General features: G+C 34.9%; 2 protein-coding genes and 1 pseudogene across 2 annotated transcripts; 1 reads left to right on the forward strand and 2 right to left on the reverse strand.

Moving 5' to 3' along the window:
- Positions 1-59: 59 nt before the first annotated feature.
- LOC123207051 (calcium-dependent protein kinase 29-like) lies at positions 60-5,734 on the reverse strand. Its single transcript, XM_044624307.1, has 8 exons — positions 4,686-5,734; positions 2,829-2,972; positions 1,868-2,020; positions 1,455-1,570; positions 1,142-1,309; positions 663-790; positions 392-491; positions 60-265 (listed from the first exon to the last, which is right to left on the reverse strand). Exons 1-8 carry the CDS (start codon positions 5,380-5,382, stop codon positions 194-196), a joined length of 1,578 nt encoding a protein of 525 aa, XP_044480242.1. The 5' UTR covers positions 5,383-5,734; the 3' UTR covers positions 60-193.
- A 992-nt stretch (positions 5,735-6,726) lies between these two features.
- On the reverse strand, positions 6,727-10,204 carry LOC123207054 (annotated as a pseudogene).
- A 2,039-nt stretch (positions 10,205-12,243) lies between these two features.
- LOC123207057 (probable prolyl 4-hydroxylase 3) lies at positions 12,244-13,900 on the forward strand. Its single transcript, XM_044624312.1, has 4 exons — positions 12,244-12,359; positions 12,489-12,676; positions 12,904-12,993; positions 13,759-13,900. The coding sequence occupies exons 1-3, from the start codon at positions 12,337-12,339 to the stop codon at positions 12,975-12,977; spliced, it is 285 nt and encodes a 94-aa protein (XP_044480247.1). The 5' UTR covers positions 12,244-12,336; the 3' UTR covers positions 12,978-12,993; positions 13,759-13,900.
- Positions 13,901-15,624: the final 1,724 nt, after the last annotated feature.

Genomic DNA, 15,624 nt, shown 5'->3' on the forward strand with positions numbered 1-15,624 from the left:
TATATACAAATTAAAAGTTATCCATATGATGAGTTGGAGTTGCCTTGTGTACTTAAAAATTGACAAAAGCCGGGGCGAGGAATTTTATTAACATCTAGCATGAACACAAGGAGAATAAAGCTCAGTTTGCAACAAGCGTACAGATGAGACTTGGCCATCTCTTGGCCTTATGAACTCTACACTTAGCTTTATCTTATTTTCCCATTGTATCTTGAGTTCCTTTTCTCATCATGGTTGCAAACTCCTCATAGTTGATTCTTCCATCCTGTTCATTAGAATCCCAATATGATCAAATCAATCTTCATTGACAATGCCTATGAAATGCAGGATTGAATTGCAACAACAAAACAAAAATTAAATTTTTGATGAGATTCAAAGTAGAGATAGTTACTTTATTAGTATCAACATCCTCAAGAATTTCATCTATTGTGGCCTCATCACCCATTCCATGTTGAGTCAGAGCTTGTCTCAACTCCTCTCTAGTAATAAACCTGAGACAAATGAATCCAGTCAGTTCAAATTGAATTAGTCTGGTAAAACATGTTCAAAAGTAAAGGATAGATTGATTTCAGTTCGGTTGTGGGAATTTACTTCATAAGCATTAAGATCAATCCTTCTAAGGTCATGGAACTTTGACAGACCAAATTTAACAGTATACTAACCCACTGTCATCCTTGTCGAAATACTGAAATGCCTTGTACAAATGCTCTTCCTTCTCCAGTTTATGCCTTTGCATAGTTGCAGTAATGAATTCAGTGTAATCAATGGTTCCATTTTTGTCAACATCAGCCTGAAAAAAATTATACCAGTCAACTACTTTTTTCAGTGCAAGAGTGTAAATCTTGGTTCAATAGTTTGACCTATTGTCAAGATATTATAAACCTAAAACGAGTCTTAACAATTTAAAAACTCACAAACTAATTAACTAATCTTCTATTATCATCCCCAACCGATGTGAGATGACTTAACATACCTATCATTTTTCTTGTGTTTTATTGATATGAGATTTGTCTAGGGATGATATAAAGAGAGAGCAATACCATATTTGCTTTAAGCTGGTTACAAGTATCCATGAACAGTAGGCAGAAAATTTTTCCATCCAGAAAGAACACTAACAATAGGGAATGATAAAAGTTCTTACAGCATCCATGAGCTGCTTTATTTCTGTTTCAGAAAGCTTAGATCCCAGCCTGCGCAATCCATCTTTTAGTTCTTCAAAGGTGATTGTGCCACTTCCATCAGTGTCCATGTTGTTAAACATCTCTCTCAAGCCCTTGATTTCTTCGGTAGTGAGGTTTTCTGCTATGACCTTCAGTAATATTGTTTTCAGATCAGGAAAGCAGCCAACAGGAAAAATTAAACAGAAAATAGAATCAAGAAATGCAAAGAGTAGGTGGCTGTAGTCTATAATAACAAATAACTAAGAATCAGGTCTGCACAAACTGTTTTCGTACCTTTAGGGCAAGCTTCTTCATCTTGTTCATCGCTCTGAATTGCTTCATCCTAATTAGAACAACACTATCAATTGGTTTATCAGATGTGTCACCACCCACCTTCAGCCATGGATGTTCTGTTTCAAATACATAACATGAATGATGTTAATGATGTACTCACTGCCTACAAATTATACTGTCCCATATTTACAATGGAGCAAAATTCATATATTTCATCCAAAACTCTCATCAAGAAATTCAGGGGTGGGGCCACTTTGACACCTGAAATTCTTTCCACACCTGATGATCACATCTACAGCAAGATCAGTCAACCGAGGAAAGGTTATTTATGGCATAACTTAGCAAAGGGTAACCTTCATAAGTGGTTTAAAAATGTTTCCCCATTCAAAATTTTAATTTTAGTATGTCCATACCAAGGGCTTCTGCAGCAGTGATTCGTTTCCTAGGATCCTTATTTAACATTTTCCTGATTAGATCTTTGGCAGAAGGTGATATCGTAGGCCATGGATTGCTCTGCAAGTCCAGGCTATCTTTTAAAATTGCTTCAAGTATGTCCTTCTGAGTCTCTACAATAAAATTGAACCCATTACGGAACATTAGAGTAAGTAAGAAAACATAGAAAGTAAATAATTGAATCTGGTGGAAAGATAAAATTTTAGTCAGAAAAAAAAAAAATTTATCCAGGCAGTGGAAGCTTCAACATTCAAAATGCTTTTAAGTACAACTTGGTCCATGTTCATGAAAATTAGGAAGTTGAAAAACCCAAATATCTGAAAATATTTAGCAAAATAATACCAATTCTTTCCATGCAAAAATGTGTCATATCGTCAAGACCTACCAGTGGGCAATTGTTATGATTGTAGAAACTAATCTTGTGGAAACATGCAGAATTGGTAATGGACAAAGACATGCTAATTTAGGGGTAGATTCAAGCTAAGCCAAGCTCGAGCTCGAGCTCAACTTCAGTATGACAAATGATGTTTGAACTCGACTTACATGAGCTCGGTATTGAAGATATGAGCACGATAAACTTAGATCAAAATGATGTTATTCTTTGTTGCTTACATAATATAATCTAGTGCAAAACAAAATTGTATTTGATTGGTCAAAACGAAGTCATTTTATGTGCATACACCAGCCACTTACAAGCCTATTGAGTTGAGCACCCCATGGCTCAACCTCGACCCATGGCAACTCATTTCAAGTTTGAACGAGATTAGCTCGGCTTGAATCCACCCCTGTGATAATTTAGTTTACCACTTGCATGCTACATATGTTTGCTAGCAAGATCCATTTGAAAGGTAATTTTGAAATTCTGTTTTGTGTTCTCTGGTGTCAAATCAACTGAAACAAAAAACAAAAATCTTCACATACCAGCCCAAAATGGAGGTGCTCCGCTTAAAAGAATGTATAAAATTACTCCAGCACTCCATACATCTATCTCCTTCCCATAGTTTCGCCGCAACACCTCTGGGGCAACATAGTATGCACTTCCAACAATGTCCTTGTAAACTTTCCCTAGTGAATCGCATAAGAAGATATAAGACCAATGATCACTTAAGACATCACACATAGAAAAGTCAGAAAAAAAAAAAGTACCAGAAAACGAAACTAGTGCAAGAAAAAGCTTCTATGCAACAAAGAAAACAGATTATACAAATGAGATCTTGTTAGTTATCCTTTACTTTGGAAGGAAAAAAATATACTTTCTTACACAACTTTGCAACAAAAAGTTCCAAACTCCATAGAAATAGATTGTAACAACTAGCAGTGCTAGAAATGACCAATATAAGACATTACCAGTATTACTAATGACAGCTTGAACTTTTGGAACAGAATTATACATGAAGAGACTGCTCTATATTTAAGTTTCCAATAAGGCCAATATTCTTTCATTTCCTTAATAATATACAAGCATTTGCATTGTTCTATCAGTATTAATACAATGCTCTATTTCATTATAATCTACTACAGGCTCAAACATTGTTCCCATAGTGCTATACAAGATTATTAATTGTGGAGCTGATAGGACTTGAGGTTTTGGGACACATGTAGGGCTTCTTACATAAAGGGTAGTAAAAAATGAAAGAAGAAAAATTGAGTTTTGAGCTGTGAGCAGCCTTTTAGGCTGTTTTGAGAGGTTTCAAGCATCTCAAATGGTGGAAATTGGGAGGCCCCAGCTCCTTGAATTGCTGGTTTATCAACTTATTGTAAATATTAACCCTCTTTATCAATAAAAATAGTCATTTCCTTCATTTTAGTTGTTGTTGATGGGTGTGTTTATATTGATTGATTGATTGAATATGGGCTAGGTTCCTAACAGGTGCAACAATAATAGAAACACCAATTATTGATCAATAACTTAATAAGTACAAAGCCTGATATTGGAGTTCATATGAATGAACATGCATCACACCATTGTCTATACCGTGTCTTTTGGTTCCAATAGTCTTTTAATGCTAACTACATTGGTCACTTTAGTTTTTAAATTATTCAGCAAGTGCCTGTTTCAATCACATGACGTGAATCATGTGATGCATCCATTATGGGTTTTTTTTTTTTCCTTTCCTCTTATCCTTTACCTTTAACTTCTGCAAAATCATTGACTTGGTTGACCTGTCATTATCTTCATTGACTTGGGTTATCTTGAACCATAATTGCATCCACAACTAAGTCTAAGAGAGGATTTTAGCCGAGCCCGAATAAGGACCGGCTCGAGACCCGCTCAAATCCTTAATGCCTAGCTCTACTTTATTTGAACTAGTGCACAATTTTGTCAAAGGGTTATTGATGAAATGAACAGTATTACCAAAATGATAAACAAGCTGAAACTTTAGCTCAAATTCAGCTCGTTCAAAGTTAAGTTGGATTCAAGCCTGAGCTGGTTCAGCTCAAATCTGCCCCTAATTTATTGTCTAGGTCCCTTCCCAGCGACCATTTGATGTATTTAAGTTCAGTTTTTTAACTCTTTTCATACCCTAAATTTTGGAAATATCCATCACTTAAACCATGTTAGGACAAATCTATCCCACCTAATGGCTTTTAATTTTTATTTTATCCATCAAAGAAACAAAGAAAGCAAAAGAAACATGGATCAAATGCAAATTGTAAATCAATGGATGCAAAATATATAGCAACATTTTGCAGAAAAAAAAAAAAAAACATCATAAACATAAAAACAACAAGCTGGATATAAAAATTAAAAGGAAGAGGATGCAGAAGCAAACTAACCTTTTTCAATGAAGACGGAGAGTCCAAAATCTGTTGCTTTTATAGGAGAATTTTCCTCCCGATTCACCAACAAGAAATTCTCAGGCTTCAAGTCTCTATGCATCACGCCCATAAAATGACAAACATGAACCACATTTACAATCTGGCGACAAATTGAAGCTGCTTCACGCTCTGAATAAGTCCCTTTGGTTATAATTCGATCAAAAAGCTCACCACCCAAGCACAACTCCATAACCAAATGCAGATTCTGTTTATCTTCATAAGCACCTTTAAATTCGACAATATTGGGTTGTCCATTCAAGTGCTGTAGAATCAAAATCTCCCTCCTAACATCGTCAATATCTTTGTCATGCACAAGCTTGCGCCTGGAAATGGACTTGCAGGCATATTTATTCCCAGTTGATCTCTCAGTACAGAGATAAGTAACACCAAACTGACCTCTTCCCAACTCTTTATCAAGAGCATAAATTGAGCTGATGTCAACAAATGGGTTGCCTAAAATGGGACCAATCTGAGAAGTTGAACTTGAAGGAGCTTTAACTGGCTTTGGTTGTAAAGGAGCTGGTGTGTACTGATGGGGTTGTGGCTGTTCTTGCGTTCTTTTGGGTAAAGGCTGATAGGAAGGTGGAGGTGAGCCATCAGAAGAGGAAGAGATTGGAATATCATGAGATCGGGATCTTGAGAAGCAGTGTCCCATTGAGAGAATTTTCTTTTCCAGAAAGATTTGGCAGGTGGGTTTGGTTTGTCAAGAACTAGAAAAGCTCATTAAGAGAGTTTAAGAAGATGATTTTGCATATAAAGATTCTTCCTTTTGTACTTTGCTTTTGCCTGGTGGATGGACTAGAGAATCATCCTTCACTTTTTGCTTACATACGTTATGTTTTTCCTGGCAGATGAGACTCCACAAGTTGGCAGGAAGAGGAAGCATTGCAGACTTTCGAAAGCTTTGTTCAGAGAAAGCTTGGGTTGCTAGTTGTCCGAATCTTTAAAGCCCCAGTTTAAAGGGCTCCTAACCCACCAGACGCCCGAATTCTGAGGTTGGATTGACTTTGCAATTTGTAACCTTCCAAGTAGGGTTGAAAACTTGGAATCAATATGAGTTGCTCTATTTCGGATCAATGTTTGGCTCCATTAGAGTCCTCGCACCCAAAACTGGATTGCTAATGATTTTATTTTTTATTTTTTTAAGTGATTTTTTTTCGTAACAGTAACTTTTTTTCTAACCATTCAAATGAATCGAGCTCGATTTTGTGCTAATCATTTTAAATTTTAAACAAGATCAAATTGATCTTTGTTTGAGCGTGACACGAATCGAATTGAATTCATTTTTATTTAAAAGTATAAACAAGCTTAACTAAGTTTAATTCGGTTTTTTCGAATTGAGCTCAATCTTATTATTGCTCAAATTAATGAAATCACGAACTTGAAATTCCAGTAAAATATCAATAGACCCTTCAAATTTCAAAATTTATATTTAAAACCCTAAAATCTTAATAATAGAGAGCAAAATATATATATATATATATATATATATATATATATAAAAACAGTAATGATGTTCAAATTTAAAATGTCATGTGTTGTAAGGTTTAAATTTTAAGTTTGAGTAAATCACTTTTAACTCAATCTTAAGCTCGAGTTAAACGTTATTCAATTCCGTTTAACTGGGTTGCTACTTCTATTTCTAAATGAATCATATATTTCATAAAGCATTTATGCTTTGTTACTCATGAGATGAGTTAAAAAAGACTTTTGACTTTGATGTACGAAAGTTTCTATTAAAAATAAATTTGATCCAAATTAAACCTAAATAATGATTAATACACCCACAAGTATGAATAGTGTACAGATAAACCAAAACTCTAAAGGGGTGGATGCGCTGAACTGGAGTTCTAATTTGAGTTCAATTTTTGTACTAAATGTGGATTCCAACCCAAATCTGATTGACTCAAAACCATCTCTAATTGCCAGGATGACTTGCCCGTGCAATGACTCTATAAACTTGACGGGCACAATATGGTACTTAAACCCCTGTTTGGTTTAAAATTATTGCCAGACTGGTTTCCAAATTACCACTAGGCAATGCCAAAATAATGGAACATAAAGTTCTTACAAAAACGTTCAGTAACCTCAGACCAACAAATTCCCATGGCTAAAATAATAACTAGAGAAACAAAAAAAATGCATTGTAATATGGGACAGAAGCCAGTCTCATCCATACAACTTTGCACAAGTCACTCAGCCTGGGCAAGAAATTGAGGTAAAACATTGACCAGAAACTCATGCACAATCGAAGTCGGAATTGGTCTAAAAGGGAGAGTAACACACTTTTTCAACTCAGTTTGCTCTGTCGCGACTGTAATAATTGTCCAGTGTCTTGGCTGGTATACGATGGAGAAGCTCGCAGGGAAAGATACGAAGCAGTGTCCAAGTCAAATCGAGCGACTGAAAGATGTTAGGGGTGTCATACGCCCCTTGGGTCACAAATTTCCTCTCAAATTTGTCCAAGAACTCCAGATACAGCTGAAGATGCAAAATGAAAAACCAACTCTTGTTAGTAAGGCACGGTGAGGTCTAAATATATTTAAAAAAGACGTTAGTACTAAGAAAAACATACATACAACGCAGCAGATACACACACAGAAAACAGGGATAAAGAGAGACCAGATCCTCCAAAGAAAGTGCTTCTTCTCCAACCACAGCTTTCATAGCTTGGACGTCTTTTCCAATAGCATAATTTGCATACAGCTGGAATTGAAAAAATTGGAAACCAAACAGGAAATATTTTAGAAGGCCAGGCGGAAATAAGGAAATGTTCAAAAGAAAATCACTTGAAACTACCAATAAGACCTGGTTGGACACATCAGCATGGTCTCGACGAGTCATTCCCTCACCAATAGCACTCTAAACAAAACCATTAACATAATGGTCATCATAAACTCCACAGGGATCATCTATTATAGCATGCACAACCGCAACATGAAGAACTATCAGTTACGATAGTCTTACCTTCATTAACCGAGAAAGGGATGGAAGCACATTGATAGGTGGATATATCTGTTCAAAAAAGGAATAAATAATAGATCATCATTTACAGATACCTTGCATAGAGAAACAATTGGTATTCCTATAAAATGCATCTTTTCAAAGGCTAATTACTCCATTAACAAAACTCAATACATGAGCAATCCAACTAATGAATGACATAATAGATGATTTTCTATAAATGATCTGAATATAAATTAAACTAACAATGACTCTTTCTCTGGTCATCAACTGGCAGCATTTAAGAATATGCAGATTGTGCACACAGTCAACACAAACTTTCATACTTATAAATGATCCACTTATCTAGTGTATAAAGCCCTTTTTCTGCCAGGACTTTACAACAAAAGCAACATAATTCACAGTATAGCTGGCAGCTCAACTGTCATAGACTAATCTGAATAACTCAGTCGAAAAGGGAGATACAACCAGAAACAAAAACAACATCAAAACAGTAATCACAATAACAGAACCATATAGACAATATTACAAGGTGCTCAAATACAGTGTTATTCTCACATCTTACACAAGTATTGGTTGAGAATTGGTTTCCAACTGACCGGTCGATTATGGAGTTGCCTATCAATGTAAATCTGCCCCTCAGTAATATAACCAGTAAGATCTGGGGTAGGATGCGTAATATCTGGAGATAAACAAAACCAACAAAAAGTGATTTCTATGACTGTAACAAGAAGAAAAAAGTGTGCTAAGAATAGGTTGGCATACTGTTAAGTTATGTAGGCAACCATACCATCATTAGGCATCGTTAAAATAGGAATTTGAGTAATGGAGCCCTTTCGTCCTTCAATACGTCCAGCACGTTCATAAATTGTTGCCAAATCAGTATACATTTATCCAGGGTATCCACGCCTTCCTGGTACTTCTTCTCGGGCAGCAGATACCTGCAGTTACCAAAGACAGCAGTAAATCACATTGTTAAAGTATTTGAAGAATGCATCAGTACCTTGATCAATTTCAAGATTCAAGAGTCGCAAGAGAAGTTGTTTTATAAAGCAAAATGCATATGAAGCCTGCCAATAAAGTTCAAAATTAATTACCTCTCGAAGAGCATCAGCATAAGAACTCATATCTGTCAATATAACTAAAACATGTTTTCCACATTCATAAGCCAAATATTCTGCAGTTGTGAGGGCAATACGAGGAGTGATAATTCGTTCAATAGTGAGGTCATTTGCCTACACCAAAAGCAAGTCATAAAAGTGGGCTGCATCAGGGTGAGATCACATCAACACAGTAAAAAAGATAGAGCAAAAATCCTTCACCAAAATTCAGAAGAAAGTCATCAAAGAGAAAAAAAAAAACATCACAAAATAAGTATCAGAGACATTTACTGAAATTACCAGGTTTAAGAAAAGAGTCACTCTCTCCATTGATCCATTCTCCTCAAAATCACGCTTAAAAAATTGAGCTGTCTCCATGTTTACACCCATAGCAGCAAATACAATGGCAAAATTGTCCTCTTCCCTATCCTGTGGTTTCAGTCAGAACACCAAAGGGAAATTGCATGCTAAATTCAGCAACTAAATCATCTTGCAGAAGAAATAGATAAAAAGGGTAATAAGCTGGCAGCGAACATCTTCAATTCAGGATATAAAAGGTAGAAGAGAGTTTATTGAGTATAGATATGAAGATACATTTGATCTGCTATCCAAGAAATAATTTTCTTTCTACATGGTTACATGATATAATCTGAACATCATATACATTTTCCAATAAGGGTCTCTTGAAAAGGTTTTGTAAATCAGAACTTAGTCTAAAATTTAAAGAGGGGCATTCAGAAATTTGGAATGGTTGCGAGTCCAGATATCATAAAATGAAAATTCAATTCATCAGTTGCTTCTCATGACCAAGAAAGATCAATATTTGAATAACTTGGTGATTAATAACTTGATGAACTTAAGAAAAGGAAAGGAAAAAACATTACTCCTACTTCTGGTTCACACAAAAGAAAACACACTCAATTCCCAGGCATGGTGCTAAATTGTTGCTTTAAAAGTAGAAGACATGACGCAGGCACAGCATACCATGATGTGATCACCAGGCTTTTCCAGCCGCTTTACAAGACCAGCCTGACGACAGATCTGCGCAGCTATTTCATTATGGGGAAGACCAGCAGCAGAAAAAAGAGGAATCTTCTGTCCACGAGCAATGGAGTTCATCACATCAATAGTAGAAATCCCCGTTTGTATCATCTCCTCTGGATAGGTTCTCTCGCCAGGGTTTATAGAGCTTCCTGAAAAGGCAAGCAACAATTATATCACATGGTCTTTGCATGAGCTTGGTGGTTCATATGGACAATTCAACAAATCACGTTATCTCCATAATCACCAGATATATCAAGGTAAGCCTCAGGCAAAATCGGTGGACCGTTATCAATGGGCTTTCCAGAGCCATTAAATAGGAGCCCGAGCATATCCAATGACACGTGTTTTCAGCACCTGCACAACAAAAGATTGAAAGGACTCAAAACTCAGAAAAATGAGTATACATCCAAAGATTAAAAATAGGAAAGGCTAGCCTAAGAGAAGACATAAAAAATATCCACCATATCTATGTCTTTGAAGTTTGATTTGATTTATGCGTTTACCTTTTAATCCTCCTCCCAAACACGGGTTATTGCATATCCAAACATAGAGAGGAAGGGAGATTCATGGACTAGCATTCTTCTGATTAATTTGTACATTCTGAATTTCTTCCCTCCTCTTTCTTACATGGGTAGCCCGCTTTTACTTTGTGGTTTTCTGCTATTCTGTAAATGCACTAAGAAACCAAATTTAGATAGCTGTGGAGACGGGAATTGTATGCCAAAGACTTCTGACATAATGGCTAGTATTTGACTGTTATAGATTTACCCATTAAAAATGTTGAGCTTGTGCTTGAATACTGGGTTTCTTTCCTTTATCTGATTAGCTTCATCAAGCAATATCATTCAGACTGGTAAATACGTGGTATGTGAATATTGTTATGGGGAATCTGTATACTAAATATTTTGTAGAAGTGAATCTGCAATACTCTTATTGTTTCCTGGAATGATAATATTTACTTTGGTAATGGCGTAACTGAGTTGACCATCATCCCTAACCTTAAACGAAGCTTAAGATATGATGGTTGCCTTATTTTGCAGGGAATGGTTTTGTGCCTGTTAAGTATGAAGATGGAGGTTGGGACCGCAACAATCGGGGGTATGCTAGAGGTAGGGATCGAGGAAGAGGACGTAGTTTCCGTGGCCGTGGGAGGGGAGGATACAATGGACCTTATGTTGATGGAAAGCAAGATGGAAACTTCAATAATGAAGCACCTGCTCAACGCAGTGGTATGTTCCTTTTCTCAACTTTTTGTAGTTTTAGGTCTTGCTCTAATTTAAAGTGGGTTTGACAAGGTTATTCTGAATCAGTTGGTTCTGCAGTAGGATACCCTTTGATCCTAAGCTGATTTGTTACCTGATTTCTCTCTATTTATTAGCATGTTCATGTTCATAGTAATACCTTTGAAGATCTATCAAAGCAATTCATTCAGCATTACAAATTCAGGCCTAGAGAAACAAGTTTTAAACTAATTATTGTACACCAAAACTTTTAATCTGCTAGAGATGATTATAATTGCTTAATCGCTGTTAGTATGAACTGTAATTGTAATTTTGTCTTAATAATCATGTTTTCCATCATTCCATTTCCTTTCCTCCCCTGCTCTTAACTTTAATGTTTCCGAGATGAGCTTTGTATGACAGAACATTAAAGAGAACCGGCTTTCTTTCCTTTTTTTGTGTGCAGTTGTACTGGTTTTTATAATTTGTTGAGATGGGTGCTTTTTCTTTTATGTAGGTCGTGGTCGTGGGAGGGGATACCGTGGAAGAGGTCGTGGCTACAGATCAAATGGACCGATCCAGGCAGCAGCATGAGACTAGGTGGTTCTCCCTAGTCTAAAAGAAGCTAAGGTCAGTAAATGTTGGAAATTGAATCTCTGGCTAGAGGATAATGTAAGTCATACGAAAGATATTTATTATGATGTATTCTAAATATTTAAATCAATGATTTGTATATAATCGAAATTAAGGTTTTGATGATTCATGAGTTCGAAATTGATCTGGATTAGACAACGAAAAGATATCACTTATATGGAACATAAGGTTGTAGATATTAGGTTCAATAGAGTATTTTTTTAATCATGGTTCAGGAGTTATGACACATTGTTAGATATTTTTCATAGTGATTGAGTTTTCAAATGCACTTTTGGATTATCTAAAAGGAGACTCATGGGTACGTCATGGTTAATCTAAAGGGTCATTTTGTACTACATTTTTCATTCAGGATTTTTTTTTTTTTTTTTTTTTTGAATATTGTTGCCTTGTACATAAATGCAGAAAATGTTCTATCACTCTTCTTTGATTTCTGAACCAAAAGAAAACTGTAAATATCTGTTTTGCTATTACCAGTTGGTTTTTCAATTCATGAAATTGCTTTGTGTGAACTTTTCTACAGAGAATGGAGAAGGACTTCATGTCATCCACTATGAAGTTGGACAGCAATATGAGCCTCATTATGATTACTTCCTCCATTAGTTCAACATTAAGAATGGAGGGCAGCGAATGGCCACTCTTCTTATGTATTTGTATGAGCTAATTTCCTTTGCCAACATCCTTGGATCACTCATCATGCACCATAATTTTCATTCGGTTACATCTTGTACAGAAACCTGATGCCTTGCCTTTCTACTTTTCTCTTTCTATTGTTGTTGTAGGTCAGATGTTGAAGAAGGGGGTGAGACAGTGTTTCCTCATACCAAAGCAAATTTCAGTTCTGTGCCATGGTGGAATGAGTTGTCTGAATGTGGAAAACAAGGTCTCTCATTAAAACCAAAAATGGGTGATGCATTATTGTTTTGGAGCATGAGGCCTGATGCCACAGTAGATCCTTCAAGTTTGCATGGTTAGCAATTCTGCATTTTTTTCTATTTGTATAGACCTTTAGTTGTAATCATAAAAATGATTCTGCTGTTTCTCTTGCATTTCAGAAGAAAAGTATTTGCCTCATATTATCTTCTTCTAGCATGACACAATGACATTTACAAGTTATTTTAAATTTTTTAGCAAGTGGTTTCATTCACCAACACAATGTTATTGATGAGTTAAAATCATTTTTATGGTTGATGTTAGGTGCTTGTCCCGCAATCAGAGGGAACAAATGGTCATGTACAAAGTGGATGCATGTCAATGAGTACAACATCTGAGCTATTATTTGTAAAGGTCATTCTCAATGCCAAAACTAGTGAACTTCATGTAAAGGCTGCTTGCTTTTGAATTAGATGGTGTTCTAGGATACTTATTGATATGTTGCTTGTTGCAACACATTCCCATTGGCCCAATTTTGTTCTAAGAAAAATGCTCAATTACATCAACATATATGGATAAGAAGCTGCTTCTTTTACTAAAAAACGACTTACTGAAGGCAAGAAATGCATGTTCTTCACTATGGCTTGTCGAAATGGAATTGTAGCAAACAACAACTTACATTTTTGACAAGTATGGCAAGTGGTTATTGAAATAGTGAGTATGTTGAATTTTATGGACAAGTAGCAATACAAGCATGGAAAATAGAGAATCTATAGGTTTGATTACACTGAATGTAACATCTTGGTATAAGATATTTTCTACTTTGGATACAATATCCGTCACAATTTTGATTTTTGGTTTTGCAATCCAAAATGCATCAATAATTGTTTTGGAACTCACAAGTAAGATGTATATACATACTCAACATCTCTTCCCTATTTTGTCAATGTTCAAAACAGACAATATCTTAACAATAAACTAGACTATTGGACCAAAATATTACTGTGATTGTAAAATATGCTATCGTAGTAGTTTCTAAGTGATGATACTTCAATTTGTCATACTAAATCCTCATTCGTAACTGTAGTTTGCTAACTGTACAATGCGAAACTGTTGCATGAAGCTTGTTTACTTAGATCTGCACCTGCATTGACACAATTTCATCTACTATGTCTGCAGGACTTAGAAGACATCATTGTCTCAGGAGGGTCATTGCTTTTAGTTTGCGTGGTTAATGGAGTATTCTGGTGTGACCCTCCTAACTACCATTTAAACATTACAATTGAGGTGACATGATTCTGTATATGACTGGCCTTTTTTTTTTTTAAAAAAAAATTTTATACATGCCATTTAGGCTGAGAGAAGTCATCCTTCATTTGGAAAATAAAATGTGGTTTAGAGGATGTGATCTGTTGCAACTGATGTGTTGACAGATTATTGAGAACAAGCCAAAAAAATTCTGAACTACTTGATATACACTTTCTGATTAATACTATATTACACACATTTTCTTACATACACAAACAAGTTGACAGATTATCATAGCATAATTAATTTTTATTGATCTTGTTATGTGTTACGTATGAGTTCTTCAGAGGGTTTTTTTTTTTGGGAACGATCTAAACTATTCTTTATTATATTTACGAATTTACTTCACTCTTAAAAAGAAGACGATTCAACAATGAGATCAACATAAACATAAATAAATGACGATAAAATATGTTGTTGGGTGAGATTTTTTTACAACATTTGAAAAACAATTATCTGTCACAAAGCTACCATGGCAACAATATCACTTTTAGAAAAGTAGTCACGTCAAGTCAGTTTGAGTTTGGCATGTTGTTTGGCCTGGATGAGTTGAACTTGAGTAAATAATCAATTTATCAAGCTTAAGTTTGGCTTTGGTTAGTGCATTATCGGTGATTTTTTAAATTTGTTGGTGATTTTTTTTTTCTTTTGTATATAATGATTCGTCTTTTTATTTGATGACTCTCTAGCTTGGTTTGGCTATTCTGGAATTCTCAAGCTTCATTTTCTCCTATCATTAATAACAATATCAAATAGAGAATGAATAGGTAAAGAGTTCCCAATGGAATTCTCAAATTGCACATTTCTAAAAGTCTTGACAAGATTCATCTTAAAGTTGGCCCGACTACGGCTTTGATGGGTTAACCCCCAAAAGCCCATTGCAGGGCAAGATTCCTTTTAAAATCCCCAATCGAGCATGAACATGTTAACAGAAAAGGCCACCAGCCTTTCCGGACAAACAAAGAAAAATTTTGTGAGCCCTTTTTTTTTTTCCTGATATTAAGGGTTTATTCTATCCAAATTAATCAATCAAACTCAAAATCAAGCTCTAATCAATCTCCTTTTTATAGAAAGAGCTGAGTTTGGGTCTATCCACACATCTGAATTAAAACTGATTCAAATTGAATTCAAAATTAAATTATATTTTAATAGAGTTCAAATTTCAACTCATTGATTTTAAACTGACTTTCTTATATATACAAATTAAAAGTTATCCATATGATGAGTTGGAGTTGCATTGTGCATTTAAAAATTGACAAAAGTCGGGGCAAGGAATTTTATTAACATCTAGCATGAACACAAGGAGAATAAAACTCAATTTGCAACAAGCTTACAGATGAGACTTGGCCATCTTTTGGTGTTATGAACTCTACACTTAGGGGGCGTTTGGTTTTAGTAATGTTTTATTACCAAAATAGAAAGATTATCTTGAAGATAAATTACTTAGAAGATTATTGAGTATAAATGATTATTATGTTTAATAAAATTTGGTAGGTATAAATAATTATTGTGTTTGGTTAAAGATAATAAAAAATTACTAGTAAATTATTTTACTTAAATACCTTGGAATATAATTATTTTTAAATATTTTTTATATTATTTGTCATATTAATTAAAAATAAATTTATTTTTGTCTCAAAAAATTAATAAATAATAATATAATTGTAATAAAATCAAGATTACCTTGATAATCTTTAAATACCTAAGGTGAATGTGGTAATTAAATTACCACCTATA

Source organism: Mangifera indica, unplaced genomic scaffold (genome assembly GCF_011075055.1).
Source record: "Mangifera indica cultivar Alphonso unplaced genomic scaffold, CATAS_Mindica_2.1 Un_0057, whole genome shotgun sequence".
Taxonomy (NCBI): domain Eukaryota; kingdom Viridiplantae; phylum Streptophyta; class Magnoliopsida; order Sapindales; family Anacardiaceae; genus Mangifera; species Mangifera indica.